Here is a 15,019-nt window from a genome sequence, read left to right on the forward strand (position 1 = left end):
AGAGACAAACTGCAACAGAATTAGGGAAATGCTTCCAGTTTGAGTCTCCTGAGCAGCCTGGCTGTTTCAACACGCTCTAGGTCACAAGCCTATACAGATAAATCAGATGCCATACATCCTGGATTCTCCACTAGTCACACAATTTCCTTAATACAGGCATACATAACATACGGATGACACACAGGATCTCTTGCTATCAGTACCTCTGGGCTCCAGTATGGCATCCCAGCTGCCACCTGGCGTGTGAAACAGACAGCCCCTACACCTGGAGAACATCCACACCCTCACAAGTGGTCATCAGGAGAAGTGTACACACCTCCAACCCCCACTAAAGGCAAACCTGCTCTCTTCACCAAGAACTCAATTTTGTCAGTTGACACCAACAACTCACAGACCTCCAGACCCAGTTAACATATTTGTATGATTTTACTGTCAGAGAATCTGAAAGACAGAAGTAATCAATTCTTAATCCCAAAATGAGACTGTCAAATAAAATTCTAGGTTGCAGAAGGGCCTGCTGCTCCTAAGGTCTCCCTTGAAGAGCACAGAACACGTTTTGTGCACACTGGAAAGACACATACCAGAGATGATGTGTTACCTGACCATTCTTCAGACCAACTAAGAGGCCTTCTCTTCCTGGAGGTCCTCCAATTACTTTAATGTAACGAATAAGAGATTCCATCAGCCATTCTCGTTCTTTAACACCACTAAATGAGAGGCACTGCAGTCTCTTCTCCTAAGGACACAGTAAAGTATAAAACACAGCCTGGAGGCAAAGACAAAAATCTGTGTCTGACGTGTGATGTTTATACCTATACTAGCAGGTGTGTCTACTTCTACATTTAAAAATCATAAAGTGAAATACTCAATTTAATGGGTGAATTCTTTAAGATTTTCCAATCCTATGAGCAAAAAAAACCAAACACCCCTAATCTTCTTCTAGTAGCTCTCTCCCACCCAAAAGAACCCCTGGATTCTGTGCTAATTTATCAAATTCACTCTAGAGCCTGCTTTACTGAACCAGAGTCACCTGAGCCACGTCACAGAGGCTGCCCAGCAGCATGTGAGCACTGCAGGGCACTGCAGGACTGCCTTGGGAAGTGCTGCAGCAGATCCCACAGTCAGCCACTGTGTGGGACAGCTGCCTTGAACACTGAACACACCCCAGGACTACTCTAGCTTTTTATTACATACCTGGCATAAAATAATGTGATCTGAACACACCACCAGCAAGTTACATTCAAATTTCTTTATGATCTTTTCCTTCACCCGATAGTACATATCTGCAGAGTCATCCGTGTACAACTCATAAATCAGGATTTTCTCTGGCATCTGGATGGCTAATCTGTTTTTGTAGATTGCAATTTTCTTCACAAGCTCTCTGCCTTTTATTCTAACTAGAAAGAAAAAACACCAAAATGATAAAGTATAAGCTGACACAAAAATAACATACAGAAATCAGAGAACTAATACACTAAAATTGAATCTCCCTAGAGCACTTCTAAAATTCAAAGCACATTCCTGCTCAGATATGTTTGCTGCCCTGCATCTACGTAATCTACTATCCCTGTCACAGTTTACCATCCTCTATGAAAGCACATTCTGGAGCAGTACTTCGAATCCTTGCCATAAAAAGGCAGCAGAAACGGAGAAACAAAATAAGCACAAATGCTTGAGGTTACAAGTAAGGAAAATAAAAGCTAAATTTAACACATAGTATTTTTATCTCATTTTCAGAGATTAGAACCTTATTTTAAGAGCCCCTGTCCCTCCCAGTCTCTTTGTCAATCCCCACATCTTTCATTTAACTTGTCAGTGCTGAACTTGCACACTCCAAGTTTGCCCTCTCCTCATCCAAAGTGTGTTCCACGTTCTGACTGCCAAAGTGACAACAGCCTGTCAGGTACATGCAGCATACATTCCAAGCATCCTGATGGATATTAATTAGAACAAGCTGCAGGAAGCTTTGGCCTGCCTGCAAGTGTGGAGTTACCTTTTTGCTCCGTGATGAGGTGCTGGACAATAACATCGGTCATGTTGTCCCTGTAGGCGTAGCGGTCTTTATAGAGGCCGTGGACAGTGCTGAAAATCAGCTGGTAGAAGGAGATAGTTCCATCCTGACACCCTACTGCCTGAACACAAGAAGGGAATGATTTCAGTTAATCGGTACAAACAGGTGAGAACTGGCAGAGTGTGTGGTGTTTATGTGATGACCGTGTCCCTTTTCCTGCATAATGAACAGACCAACACCAGTTACAGCTGACTTACATTTAACCATGGCACAAGTGCACTGAGAATGGACTGATCTCACCACAGACCATGGAAACCACCATGCTGGGGGGGGCTTGGCTTTATTTGGTTGGGGTTTGGGTTAGATTTGATTAGACAAACACACAGAGGGGGTGTGTTTGTTTGTTCATTTTTAAATTTGCTTTAATTCACTTCCCACTTGTACAGGACTCAAGAGTGCAGCATTTTAGGCTGACAGTTACCCTGTAGGCATTTTCTTCCCATCATGGAATTAGATTTGATCAAGTCCAGAAGTTATTAGCTGATATTTTTAATTATTTTTCCCTCCTCTTTTTTAACCAAAATGCAGCAAACACCTTACCACTTGAGAGCAGGTGTTATGCTCCTTAGATCCTTCTTACAGCTAAGGTTTTACTTTTGTGGGATATATGTAATTCTAGTGGCAGTTACAGGACCTCCCTGCTGAGGTTCTACTGCCTCAGTAGGAATGTCCAAGCAACTAAGCTGAAAATGTATGATCTTACTCAAAGTAACAAATTCCCTGCAAAAACGTTAGAAAAACGTCCCTACTTACCACATAGTTGGAGTCTGGTTTAACTTTGCAGGTCCACACCCAGCTGCTCTGCTCTCCCACAGTGCCCAGGCGTACTCCATCCCTTGTGAAGAGAGAAACCTGTCTGTCTGAGCCTCCCAGCAAGAGATACTCTCCTTTAGTAAAGTAGCTGATGCAGCACGGGTCAAAATTGAGCACTCTGTCCTTCCCAATCTACAAGGGAAAATAAAAAAGACCAATCAAAAACATTAAGAAAAGGATCATTTCATCTTTCCTGAAAACAAGTGCCATCACCATTCATCTCCTCCATGCACGGCCTTTCAATACCCAGAACCACTGGCTATATTAAGATTCCCAAAGACAGTTCTAAAATATGTCCAAGAATCCCTCCAGTCCCAAACCATTCTGCTCAGACCACAACAACTCACAAAACCCCTTTAACCAGCTGAAAAAACCCACAAAGATGTTCTCTACAAACCAGTGAACCATGTCACACAAGTCAGCAGAGCTGTAAGGGCTTTAATGGAAGAACTGTGAGACAGCAGCTGAGCTGCTATGTGAGAAATAGGAGCTGAAGGAGGAATGGTTAAAAAAAGTAGACTCATAAAAGGCTGGGAAAACAGAAGACGTTTAATGTAATTTATAAAGCACCTGCATACAAATATTTTGATTGTGGGCCACAGAACAGAACCAAAGATACCCTGTGACTCTTGAATAAACTCTCTAAGACATACCTGCTTGCCACTCAGGTGGTAAAAGGAAAGCTTCTGACCCCAGTCTGCCACAGCTAAAATGTCATTGCGTTCATCTCTGCCAAAAAAAAAAACCAAAAAAAAAAAGTAGTAATTCTACAGCAATTTAATTAACAAATCTCTTAGAGCAACAGAACCAAGTTGCAGAATAGCAGAATTCACTTTTTGCTACTCTTTGAAAGTCACAAACTGAAAGGACAGCAGTTTGTAATTTAAACCTCTGGAAAACAGCTTGGGGACACAAAATCAAAACCAGTATCCTCTACAGAAATAACTCAAAGCTTGAGGGGTGTCAGGCTCTGCTCCCAGGGAGCAGGGACACAACGAGAGGAAATGGCCTCAAGCTTTGCCAGGGAAGGTTTAGGCTGGGTATTGGGAAAATTTCTTCCCTGAAAGGGCTGTCCAGTGCTGGCACAGCTGCCCACAGCAGGGGTGGAGGGATTTAAAAGCTGTGTGGATGTGGCACTTGGGGACAGGTGTAAGTGGTGGCTTTGGCACTGCTGTGGGGGTGGTCGGATTTGATGTCTCAAAGGGCTTTTCCAATCTAAACAATCCCACGTCTCCAACGAAACTTGTTCCCAGGTTCTCTATTCGGTTGAAGACTGACAGCAAAGCCAAAGCTCCAATATATAATCACTTAAAGAAGGTAACACATATGGAATTAACCTGCTCCAGCAGGGACAAAAGTCAAGCCTTTCTGCAGTCGATGAGCCAAGGACTATCTATTCAGAATGAAAACAAGGAATGATGAAATTATTTACCTGGAAGGATTCCAACAAATTGACCATACTGGAGAGGAAGAGCCCCCTGGCCTCTCTATTTTCACTTTTTCATCACCGTTTTTGTTCCTTATGCTGACAATGCCGTTGAACATGCCCAAAGCAAGGTACTGGCCATCATTTGTCCAGCTGAGAAAACACATGCATACTGAAGAGTAAACTACTGCAAACAAGCAGTAGGAAGGCAGGATGGTTTGTAGCACACTCACACAGGAATGGTAGATTAAAGTATATTTCTATGAGGGAGTTCTGGGAGGTGGCTAGTAATCCTATGGTTTGTTTATGCATCAAAATCCACATTTATAGCAACAGCACTCTCTACATCAAGGACATTTTGTCATATACACAGAAGTAAAAAATTAAATTAAAGCTTGCAATATCTGTAACATGTACTAAGTCAGATACATTTTGAGGATGGCAGTCTGGGAGCAGACCAAAATGCTTTAAAAGCCACATTTAGAACATGGAACAGTCTGGTGTAGGACAGGGGAGGCCTAGGGTCTATTCTGGTCTCTTCTTCAGACAGATGAATGACTTCAGTTAAGAATCCTTGCTTCAGGTTCCCCACAAAGGTAATACCTTCTTCAGCAGGGAATGAACAACAAACAAACATTGCAATTATTTTTCCTGTAACTTCATTTTATTGTTATTGCACAAGATGAACAGAGAGACAGAACAGCTAAGACACCTGCTCAAGACCAGAATCTGTCTCTGATGCCTTCAGAAGGATTTGGTTACAAACAGGACCAAGCATAAACCAAGACTTTGCTACTGAAAAAGAAGGAGGGAAAAGTCCTTTTTTTTAAAGCTTCCATCTTATTTGAAATGGTTTGTCTTGAAACTAACTTAAATGACATAGATAACCCTTAAAACTTACCTACAGCAAGTAATCCTGCTGCTTGTTTTATGTTTAGAGACTGACTTCTGTTCCGGAGACCACAAGCCTTGATGAAAGAAAACAAAAAGCCAATGACAAGTAAGTATGTGCCAGAGTTCAGACTGGAAACTAACAGCTGGGATTTTAGAGGCACCAAAGTCTTGTACACTGCTAGTGGACATTTAAATACATATTACTTATTATTAACTGGGAAAAAGATCCATCTAAATAACAGAGGGTGTCTCTGCAAAAAACTCCAGTAACAGAGCAGCACATTTGATCCTGTGACCCCTCACTGCTGTCCTTTCTCACTAAATTTAAGTGGTTTAAATCAGTAGCCAATGTCACTGAACATGAGGTAGCTTTGTGTCCCATCTCTTCTGGACTCACAGAGCTGTACCTATCTGCAGTTAGCTTAGCTATCCAGCTGTAATGGAATTCACTGTCTCAATGGCAAAGTTCAAGGGAGAAGACATACCAAAATCCCCAGACGAGCAGGATGCCAACTGATGAGTGAGAGGATTGTATGAAACGCACTGGATAGAGTCATTATGCCTAGAATGAAGTTACAATCAGATTTCAATAAATCATTCTCAAATGTCCCTTTTCTGACTTTCAGCAAGTGAGCTGAAAGCTTCAGCAGATGCCAAAATAATTGGATTGGTTTATAGTACATCAAGTAAGTCTGCTATTACTGTAAAGTAATTAAGTAATAAACCTTGTAAAAACTGTCTCCAAGTAGCAGGATTCACTATATTTCATCAAGATTACAGTAACTGTGGCTTGAAAAATATGACTGCAGGTGGTATCCAAATCCTAAACCAAGTGTGTTTGTGCGGGCTCTGTGCAGTGACCAGCTCATTCCTGATAAATGTGCACTCGGGAGAACATGAAGATGTTGCTTCAGAGGGCTGACTGAAAACAGACCCAAATGATTGAAATATACCAGAAGTGACAAACCCATCTTTAATCTGAACTTCAAACCAAAATTATGGGTTATTACAGAAGACTGGTCATATTACGTTTAATTTTATTCTGACCTATTCTGAGTTTCCTTAGTTCTCTGTCAGTCCTCTAAATTCACAGATTTCTCTGGATTCCCCACCTCCTTTTATATCTTTAATTGCTTTCCTGCTTACTCAGATACTTCAGCTGCTCTTTTCCTCCTCTCTCCCCTATCACCACTTTTCTCTGACCTTAGTGAACCTTCTCCCAAATCTAACAGCTTGTGCTCTTTAATTGCAGCAGTGCATAATCAAAATCAGCTTCTGAGGCACAGAACTGAACAGCATCACTTACGTGTACTTCAGAATTCCTTCTAACTTTGAAGTCCAAATGATCACACTTTTATCAGCAGAACCAGATGCGAAACGCTTGCCTAGGAATCAGAGATAATTTAAATCCTACACATACAAGAATCACTTTCAATCAAATACTCAATCAAAGAGAGAGCAAAAAGTTCTTGAACTCGACAAGGCTCAAGTAATAAAGGGGCTGACACTGAGTGCCTGGATGTGCTGGTGCTTCCCCAGGCACGTGGAGTTCCAGGGGCTGTACTGCACCAATTCCATGGCCTTGCTAGTAACCAGTCCTCCCAGTGTTGTCCAGCCCCAGGCTGGAGACTGACAGGAACAGTGCACAGCAAACCCCAGCACTTGTTAAAGAACAAAGCCCAGCAGTCCCAGGCTGTGAGCAGAGCAATGCCCACTTCTCCATTTCCGGGGCAATCACCAGTGGGAGAGATGTGCTTTCCAAACCAGTAACAGTGCCCCAAGGTGCTATTTACCATCTTTGGCATAAGCCACGCAGTACACAGTGTCTTTATGTCCCTTCAAAGGCTGAATTAGGGTTCCATCAGAAGTATCATATACCTGTTCAAATGGGGAGAAAAAACCAATCCAAGTATACAAACAAAAGAACTTACACAAGAATTGAATCAGAGAACCACATTTGGATGGGAAGGGACTTTAAAGCTCACTCACTTCATGACCCCGTGGGGCAGTGAGACCTTCCACTAAACCAGGTTGCTGCATGCCCCATCCAACCTGGAGTAAACACCTCTGGTATGGGGGCTGGGATATAAAGTTACTGAAGGCCAGCCGATTATGCACTTCTTTTTGTGTCTGATTTTTGGATGTCATATAGCTCATACAAGACAAAACATTTTCTAGCACAGAAACAGCTTTCTGTAACATGATATGCTTAGAAAGAAAGAAGTCAGTACAAGAAAATAACATGCACAAAGGACATTTTTCAACAGCTTGTTTGGCAGCTTGATTTACATCTTATTGGCTTTTTATCTTTTATTTTTATATTTTACATCTTGCTGTTAAAACATCTCTCTACGCAGTTTATGTTTAAGCATAATAAATTACTGCAAAGGAACATCACTAAATACATGATTCTTTAGCCCTGAAAATAACACCTGTTGTCCTGCAATGCTGAACTCCACCACCTCTACAATCCATCCATCCCATCTGCCCCTTCCTGCAGCTCCTACACCTGCCCCACCTGGAAGCTTTGCAGGACTGTGAGCAGCTGGTCCTGAGCCGCTCTTGCAGCAGCCCCAAGGACCCAAAAACAGCTTGAGGTGAATGTTCCCACACCTGCCCTGTCACCTGAATGCCAGGACACGGGTGTGAGCCTCTGCCCTCGTCACAGAGATTTAAGGAAACCTGCACCAGCACGGCCCCTGCGCGCTGTGCCAGGACCTCAAACCCCGGGCACCGCACAAGAGGACGAGATGACACAAATAACTTAAATCTCATTACTTTTGGAAATAGAGCTTAAAACTTGGTAAGAAATATTTAAAAGCTTCAAAACACTTTAGAATTGGCCTGCATTAATATGTATGTTGCTGTGAGGCTGCACTGACAGAGATAAGGGGATTTCAGATAGGTTATACTCATAAGTTAATGTGAAAGAAATCATGCTCATACAGCTGAAAAGGAGAGGGGACAAGAACGTTTCCCTACCAGCAGCCTGTTTCCAGCAGCAATTATCAGCTGGGTCCCATCCGGCTTGAACGCGAGGTCGTAAATGCTGCGGGAAACAAACAAACAAACCAAGGGCCACGTGTCAGGAGACAGAAACTGACCAGAGGTGCCACCCGGCCCCAGGGAGCGTGGCTGTGACTGCCCACAAAGCCCCGAGCAGCAGGAGCGGCCGGGCCCGCCCCGCGCTGGGAACCCCCCGCAGCCCCGAGCACCGCCCGGAGCGGAACGGGCCGGCGGTGCCGGGGCCGCTCACCACTGCTCGGCCCTGTCGCGCCAGGTGAGCGCGGCCCGCATCCCTCGCACCCCGCACGGCTCGGCACGGCTCGGCACGGCTCGGCACCGTCCCGCGCCGCCCCTCACGGCCGGGCCCGCTCCGCGCCGGGCGCTTCCCCGGCCCCGCCGCTGCCACGGGCAACGCGCCTGCGCCCGCGGCCCGCGGGTCCGCCGCCGCACCAGGGGGCGCTGCCGGCGCCGCAGGGGCCGCTCGCGCGGGGCGGGGCGCGGAGGCGGTGCCGTGAGGGTCACGTGTGCGGCGCGCGGGAGATGGCGGCGCCGGGAGCGGCGGGCGGGTGAGGGCGGCGCGGGTCCGGAGCGCGGGCCTCGTCAGCGGGCTGCGGGCGGAGCGGGCCCGGCCCAGGGGGCGTGTGCGCGTCCGTGCCCAGGCCCACCCTACCGTCCCCGGAGCTCCGCCGGCAGCGGGACCTTACCCGGCCTCTTCTTCCCCTGCAGTCCCGGCGGCGGCAGTCGAGGCGCGGCGGCGGAATGGCCCAGCCCCAGCCCCGGCTGCGGGGACCACGGCCCGGCGGGGCCCAGCGCCGTCCCCCGCGGGTGGCAGCGGGTGAGCAGCCGCAGGCAGGCGGGCAGGACAGCCGGGAGGATCGACGTGTACTTCATAAGGTGAGGCTGGGGCTGTCAGTGAGCTCCGTGTGGCCTTGCTTGGCTGGACCGCAGAAATCTGCCCAGACGTCACACTCGAAACTGTTTTTGCCCTTCGTTTTGGGGTTGTTTTCATGTATTATTGAAGATTTTTAAGCGAAGAGCAGTAGAATGAGAAAATCATTGCTAATTTACTTTCCTTTCCTACCACAGCCCTGAAGGGAAGAAGCTGAGGTCGAAACGAGCACTTGTGGAGTATTTACAGAAAACTGGGGAGACAACACTGAAAGCAGCAGATTTTGATTTTGCAGCTCCTCGAGGGAGCACACGCTCAGAATTGAGGGGATATGACACAGGAGCTGCGAGGACTGACCTGGAAAAGGAGGATTGTCAGAGCAAAGTGCAGGAGCTCCATGCACAGAATGGTGCTGAGGTTGGAATTCAGAACATCCAGGCTGGGAGTGGACACCTGGAAGATGCTACATCTACTGTGGAAGGCACAGATTTAGTAGTGGTAGGCACAGACCCAGAGGAGAATTTGAAAACCAACAGAAGGAGGGCAGATGGGAAAAGTGTCCAAACTAGGAAATGTGAGAAGGGCTCAGAAAGGAGGAACCAAGGTGACACCAAGAGCAAGAGGCAGAGAAGAATCTCTAACACAGAGGAGACCAAGCGTGTTCAGAACAAGAGGGTCCGTAGACAGACAGACACAGGTGGAGCTGACAGGCAGGGAGTGGGTGAAGCAGGGGCTGACCCTGTGGGTGCAGAGACAGCTCTGTCAGCAATGTCCAGGGCACGGCTCAGGTCAGTGGCTGGCTCACAGAGAGAGCTGGGTCACCTGCCAAAGGAGGGGCCGTGCTCCAGTGACACACCTGCTGCGGGGTCTGAGGAGAAATCCTCTGGACTGGAGAGAGGGACAGTGGCAGATCTGGGGGATCTGGGTAAGCAGAGTGTTCAGCCTGGCACCGCGGTGGATGCTGAGCCGTGGCACAGGACGAGCTTCGCAGCAGTCACAATGTCTCCAGGTGCGTGTGAGAGCAGAGGGTGATGCCACCCCTCACCTTCTGCCCAGGCCTCTCCTGACTGTCGAGGCCACGTGTTCTGCTTCAGGTCAAGCTGCTCTGACATCCAAATCTCATTTTATCCAACAGCATTTAAATTAATGCAGACTTAATCAAAACTGAAACTTACTGTGCCAAGCTCTTAAGCTGTACAGTGTCAGGCAATAATCTGAGGAGATTTAAGGTACACTTGTGTTCTGTACATGAGAAGAATTTCTGTTTCCATCACTGCATAAAGCAAAGGTGGTGTGTGAAACATGACAGCAAAATGCTTGCTGCTTTTTCTTAATGCTGAAGTTTATTTCTTTACAGAAGAGTCTGTCCCACGAACACAAGTGGAGAGAAGGAAAACAAGTCCCTATTTTTCCAGTAAATACAGCAAAGAAGGTATTGTATTTAGGGAAATACATTTTTTTATGGGGAAGGGATAGGATAGCTCAGGATCAAGTGATGATGTGGAGAATTCCTTGCAGCTTGACACTGGCTGCAGCTGTGCCAAGTGGGACAGTCCCCTGCAGCCCTGTAAAGGCTGTGTAGGAGCTGCTGTGGTTCCATCTATGCACAGTGCCTCCGCAATAATGCTTCAGAGGTCTTCATATTTTTTTCTCATTAAATAGGTAAAGCCATCCTTTCTTGTCTAATAAATGTTCCTGTGTTGCTCCTGTACAGCCCTCAGCCCACCCAGAAGGAAGGTTCTCAGAAAATGGACTCCTCCACGTTCTCCTTTCAATCTTATCCAGGAAACACTCTTCCATGATCCATGGAAGCTTCTCATTGCCACCATATTTCTCAACAAAACTTCAGGTAAATAGAGTAGCAGGAGTAGGTGTGTAGATGTTGGGAGGCCTTTCAGGGCTGAAAGAGCTGCCAGTTTTAATGGTGCTAATGAAATAATTGATTTGTTTTAGCTTGTGTCACTGTGAAATAATAATCCTTAGTTGGTACCTTACCTTGGAAAAGCTCACTTGAGAAAGTGTATGGATAGTGCAGAAGGAGAACTCCATCCCAGCGTCCTGCTCACGGGATTCTTTCACCAGGGAAAATGGCCATTCCGGTGCTCTGGGAGTTCCTGAAGAAGTATCCTTCTCCTGAGGTAGCCAGGGCTGCAGACTGGAAAGAAATGTCAGAGCTGCTCAAACCTCTGGGCCTCTACGAACTCAGAGCCAAAACCATCATCAGGTTCTCGGGTGGGTTTTCCTGACATCTGGGATCATCTTGGTTATGCTGGCAAAAGACAAACAGCTTTGATGCGAACGCTGCTCTGTGGCTTCTCTGTTGGGTGGGTTGGTGGCTATTTTGTGCAGCATTTGGGATCCATCGGTGTCACACAGGCAAAGCTGCTGATCCCAGTCTGAACTGGGAGGGAAATGCCAGCCACCGTGTGTTCTGCAGGAGACCAGAAACTTGTTGGAGTAGAAGAGACCCAAGCACCCGCAGCATGCTGCTGTGTTTGAGCACTGTTACAGGGTGGCTCTGCTCAGGGTTGCTCTGGTGACCTGCAGAAGGCCCTTCCAGCTGGGATTTTTCTGATTCCATACTCAAAACCTGCAGAGGAGAATTTTGTTCAGATGAGAGAGATTATGATTCAAACTCCCACGGTGGTTTGTTGAAAAGGAGTTTAATGTGGTATTCACGTTCTCTGAACAGAAAGTGCAAACACAACAGTTTTAGATTAACCCATGGGGATTCATGGTCTGCGTGCCCCAGGAAACACCTGAAACTTGTGGTTTTCATTTGAAATGTGCCGAAGTGAAGTCATGTAAGAGTGGCAGAGGGTCTGCCCGGGTGGTCCTGCACGTAGGCAGTGGGGGCAGGTGTGTGTGTGCCCGTGCTGAGTGCTGTGCCCTGCCCTGTAGGTGAGTACCTGAGCAAGGCGTGGCGGTACCCGATCGAGCTGCACGGCATCGGCAAGTACGGCAACGACTCCTACAGGATCTTCTGTGTTAACGAGTGGAAGGAGGTGGGTGATGCCCTTCGGGTCTCACTTTTGTCCACTGACCCCCTGGCACTGGAAAACCAATACTCACGATGTTGGAGCGATGATTTTAAGGTGTTTTAGTTAATACTTGACATTTTCCCTGTGTCTCAGGTGCAGCCACAGGACCACAAGTTGAACGTGTACCACACGTGGCTGTGGGAGAACAGGGAGAGGCTGAGCATCGACTGAGCTGAGCTGGGGCTGACCTGGCCCCACCACCTCCGCTCGGGTGCCCTCACAGCTCTGGGTGTAAATATTTGTGTGATGTCATGGCTGGAGTCATTGCTATTTTTTAAATAAACGTGTCCCTGTTTTGTAGTGCCTGTCTCTTCTTGCAGTGCTGCTCTGTGCCCGCAGCTGCCTCCCCGGGCTGGGGGCTCGCTGGGCACAGCCAGCCCGTGCCCACCGTTACCTCCCCCAGGCCCGGAGCAGTCGGGATCTGATATCGGTGCTGCTGGACACGGGCTGAGGGGGAGAGCCTGTGCAGGGAGCAGACCGGGACATAGCAGACCCCGCTCGGTGCCCGCCCCCGGTGCCACCGGAGCTACTGGCGCCTTCCCAGTCTCATCCACGGACGGGCCCCGTGTCGCTCCGGCAGGAGAGGGGCCGAGGCGGGTTCTGGCTCCCGGAGCTGGGGCCGCTCTCTGTCCCTCGGACCGTGCCGCGCCGTTCCGGGCCTCTGGAGCCTGAGCGGGACCGGCGGGCGCCGCCGCGCCTCCGGGGGGCACCCACCCGTCCGCCCGCACTGGCGGAAGCAGCTGGCGGGCACAGCCTGCGCTGTGACGCAGACAGGTCCTTGCAGCCCCGTAGCAGGCGCGCTGTCCGTGGCGGTGGGCGGGAAGCACCGATCTGGGCGCCCCCGCCGGACTGAACCTCCCTGCCCGGTGCCACGTTGCCGCGTCGGTGGTCTGGCCTCCGCGCCTCCCGCCGGTGCCGGTGTGCTGTGTGTGCCGCCACAGCGCCACACGCCCCTGCCAGGACCGCCCGCGTGTCCCATAAGCGCTTGCGCGGGAGGCCCCTCCCTCTCTCGCCCGGCCCGCGGTGGACGCGCCATCGGCACCGGTGAGTCCCGGCCGCGCCATCCGGGGCCATCCGGGCCCCGGCGCTTCTGGCACGGACCGGTTTCTTCCCTCTCCCTTCCTCTCCGCCGCATCTCTTTTCCCGGGCGCGGAAAGCGGCCCCCGCGGGCCGGCACCGGTCCTCTGCCTGCGGAGGATGGGCGGCGCTGGGGCCTCACCCGTGCCCATTCCCGGGCGGCGGGGCCGCCGCGGCCGCGCTCGGTCACCAGTTGGGCCGGGGCCTCTGGAGCGTGGGCGGGCGGAGCCGGGGGTCGCTGGTGATGTCCACGGCGTGCGGCGCCGGGCTCCGGGCAGGGGCATTGCAGGGCCGCGGGGATGACACCGCGGCACCTCCCAGGATCGCATCTGGAGAGCTCCCAGTGCTCTGCCAGCTTCGGAGGCGGGAGGAAGAGCCCCAGCAGATGAAGACCCATTCCCTCACCGGCCCGCCGTGGCCCTTGGGGGAAGGCAGTCTGCGACACGCGTGGCCCGGGGGGCTGCACCGCACCTTGGGCACGCCCCTCGCTCACCCCACTCTGTCCCGCAGCCACCATGCCTGCCCTCAGGCCTCTCGTGAAGCCCAAGATCGTCAAGAAGAGAACCAAGAAGTTCATTCGGCACCAGTCTGACCGCTATGTCAAGATCAAGGTGAGGAGTTGCTGCAGCTTCCCCAGGACAGGAAGTTTTGGGGTGCCTTTGGTGTAGATGGTGAAGGGAAGCCCAGCAGGACGGTGCCAAGCTGCAGCAGCTGGGCAGGGAGCGTGGAGGCGGGCGTAGGCAGCCCTCGGGCCAGCTGTGTTCAGGGTGCTCTCGTTTTGCAACTGCTCTCTGCGTTTGTGCAGCGCAACTGGCGCAAACCCAGAGGCATCGACAACAGAGTGCGCCGGCGCTTCAAGGGACAGATCCTGATGCCCAACATCGGCTATGGCAGCAATAAGAAGACAAAACACATGCTGCCCACAGGCTTCAGAAAGTTCCTGGTCCACAATGTGAAAGAGCTGGAAGTGCTGATGATGAGCAACAAGTGAGTGTGTGGGGGCTGTACTCCCACCTGGGAGAGGTGTCATGGTTGGGGGAAACGAGGAAAATCATTGCCTTTAAAAGCACAGATGCCATCACGATTCCCTCACTGCTGCGGAGGGTGGGGGCACAGAGAGGCCTTGGGGCTGGCAATCTCATCCCCTTGGAAAAAATACACAATGATGGCGAGTGAGGCTGTACCATATCACTGGTAACTACAGTCAGAACTGTGGCTCTGGGTCACACCTGGGCACAAGTCTGCTCTAGTGCTTGTTTTTGCTATAAAGTAGTAAGAACGGTAATTAATGAGTACCTTTGACTGAGCCATTCACAGGAAAAGCCGAGCTGTTCTGGAGCTCCTGCTTCAGGCCAGACAGTGAGGGGAGGGAGTCATGGTTCAGTGCCCGTGCAGTGATGCCCCCAAGCTCAGCTGTGCCTGAGTACTGCTGGCAGGACAGCTCCAACGCGTTCCCGTGGTGGTCTGGCTCCAGAGGGCTTTGCCTCAGCTCTGGGTGCTGCTGGAGCCAAGGCCAATGCTGTGTGTCTCCAACAGGTCATACTGTGCAGAGATTGCCCACAACGTGTCCTCAAAGAACAGGAAGGTGATCGTGGAAAGAGCCGCACAACTCGCCATCAAGATCACCAACCCCAACGCCAGACTGCGCAGCGAGGAGAACGAGTAGCAGCCTCTGCAGCACAGGTGTATTTAATAAAGCCTCAGTCCAACTCGGGTGCTTTTTTGAATGGGCACAGGAGGGGCAGCAGCCTGTGTTTGGCTCCAAGGCTCTGCTGTCAGGGGCACTCAAGCAGCAGTGTCAT

The 15,019-nt window shown here is 50.0% G+C and overlaps 3 protein-coding genes and 1 non-coding gene across 6 annotated transcripts in view; 3 read left to right on the forward strand and 1 right to left on the reverse strand.

Annotated features, from left to right (window-relative positions):
- The window catches only part of IFT122 (intraflagellar transport 122), a 29,755-nt gene extending 21,132 nt beyond the window's left edge, over positions 1-8,623 (reverse strand). For all 3 annotated transcript variants that reach the window (XM_050979326.1, XM_030227938.2, XM_050979328.1), the window contains exons 1-12: positions 8,461-8,623; positions 8,187-8,253; positions 6,998-7,082; positions 6,511-6,589; positions 5,690-5,766; positions 5,212-5,278; positions 4,317-4,463; positions 3,538-3,613; positions 2,825-3,016; positions 1,994-2,132; positions 1,195-1,397; positions 599-736 (exon numbers count right to left, since the gene is read on the reverse strand). In XM_050979326.1, the coding sequence (XP_050835283.1) occupies positions 599-736; positions 1,195-1,397; positions 1,994-2,132; positions 2,825-3,016; positions 3,538-3,613; positions 4,317-4,463; positions 5,212-5,278; positions 5,690-5,766; positions 6,511-6,589; positions 6,998-7,082; positions 8,187-8,253; positions 8,461-8,501 (1,311 nt within the window). In that variant the 5' untranslated portion in view covers positions 8,502-8,623. The remainder of the gene's footprint in view (positions 1-598; positions 737-1,194; positions 1,398-1,993; positions 2,133-2,824; positions 3,017-3,537; positions 3,614-4,316; positions 4,464-5,211; positions 5,279-5,689; positions 5,767-6,510; positions 6,590-6,997; positions 7,083-8,186; positions 8,254-8,460) is intronic.
- A 115-nt stretch (positions 8,624-8,738) lies between these two features.
- Positions 8,739-12,440, forward strand: MBD4 (methyl-CpG binding domain 4, DNA glycosylase). The gene is made up of 8 exons (XM_050979166.1): positions 8,739-8,776; positions 8,937-9,104; positions 9,297-10,108; positions 10,457-10,531; positions 10,814-10,948; positions 11,182-11,331; positions 12,001-12,104; positions 12,234-12,440. Exons 1-8 carry the CDS (start codon positions 8,751-8,753, stop codon positions 12,309-12,311), a joined length of 1,548 nt encoding a protein of 515 aa, XP_050835123.1. The 5' UTR covers positions 8,739-8,750; the 3' UTR covers positions 12,312-12,440.
- Positions 12,441-13,026: 586 nt separating this feature from the next.
- On the forward strand, positions 13,027-14,926 carry RPL32 (ribosomal protein L32). Its single transcript, XM_030228205.2, has 4 exons — positions 13,027-13,184; positions 13,728-13,828; positions 14,023-14,204; positions 14,754-14,926. Exons 2-4 carry the CDS (start codon positions 13,733-13,735, stop codon positions 14,881-14,883), a joined length of 408 nt encoding a protein of 135 aa, XP_030084065.1. The 5' UTR covers positions 13,027-13,184; positions 13,728-13,732; the 3' UTR covers positions 14,884-14,926.
- Positions 13,529-13,664, forward strand: LOC115484127 (small nucleolar RNA SNORA7). The gene has a single exon (XR_003944857.1). It is a non-coding gene; the product is annotated as a small nucleolar RNA SNORA7 (small nucleolar RNA).
- Positions 14,927-15,019: the final 93 nt, after the last annotated feature.

Source organism: Serinus canaria, chromosome 12 (assembly GCF_022539315.1).
Source record: "Serinus canaria isolate serCan28SL12 chromosome 12, serCan2020, whole genome shotgun sequence".
In the NCBI taxonomy this organism is placed as follows: Eukaryota; Metazoa; Chordata; class Aves; order Passeriformes; family Fringillidae; genus Serinus; species Serinus canaria.

Excerpts from the sequence above, each read along its gene's own strand:
- MBD4 (XM_050979166.1), top strand. The coding sequence starts at position 8,751 with ATGGCGGCGCCGGGAGCGGCGGGCGG. Across the intron at positions 9,105-9,296 it reads ATCGACGTGTACTTCATAAG|CCCTGAAGGGAAGAAGCTGA; the intron begins GTGAGGCTGGGG and ends TTCCTACCACAG. Across the intron at positions 10,532-10,813 it reads CAGTAAATACAGCAAAGAAG|CCCTCAGCCCACCCAGAAGG; the intron begins GTATTGTATTTA and ends GCTCCTGTACAG.
- RPL32 (XM_030228205.2), top strand. The coding sequence starts at position 13,733 with ATGCCTGCCCTCAGGCCTCTCGTGAAGCCCAAGATCGTCAAGAAGAGA. Across the intron at positions 13,829-14,022 it reads ACCGCTATGTCAAGATCAAG|CGCAACTGGCGCAAACCCAG; the intron begins GTGAGGAGTTGC and ends GCGTTTGTGCAG. Across the intron at positions 14,205-14,753 it reads GTGCTGATGATGAGCAACAA|GTCATACTGTGCAGAGATTG; the intron begins GTGAGTGTGTGG and ends TGTCTCCAACAG.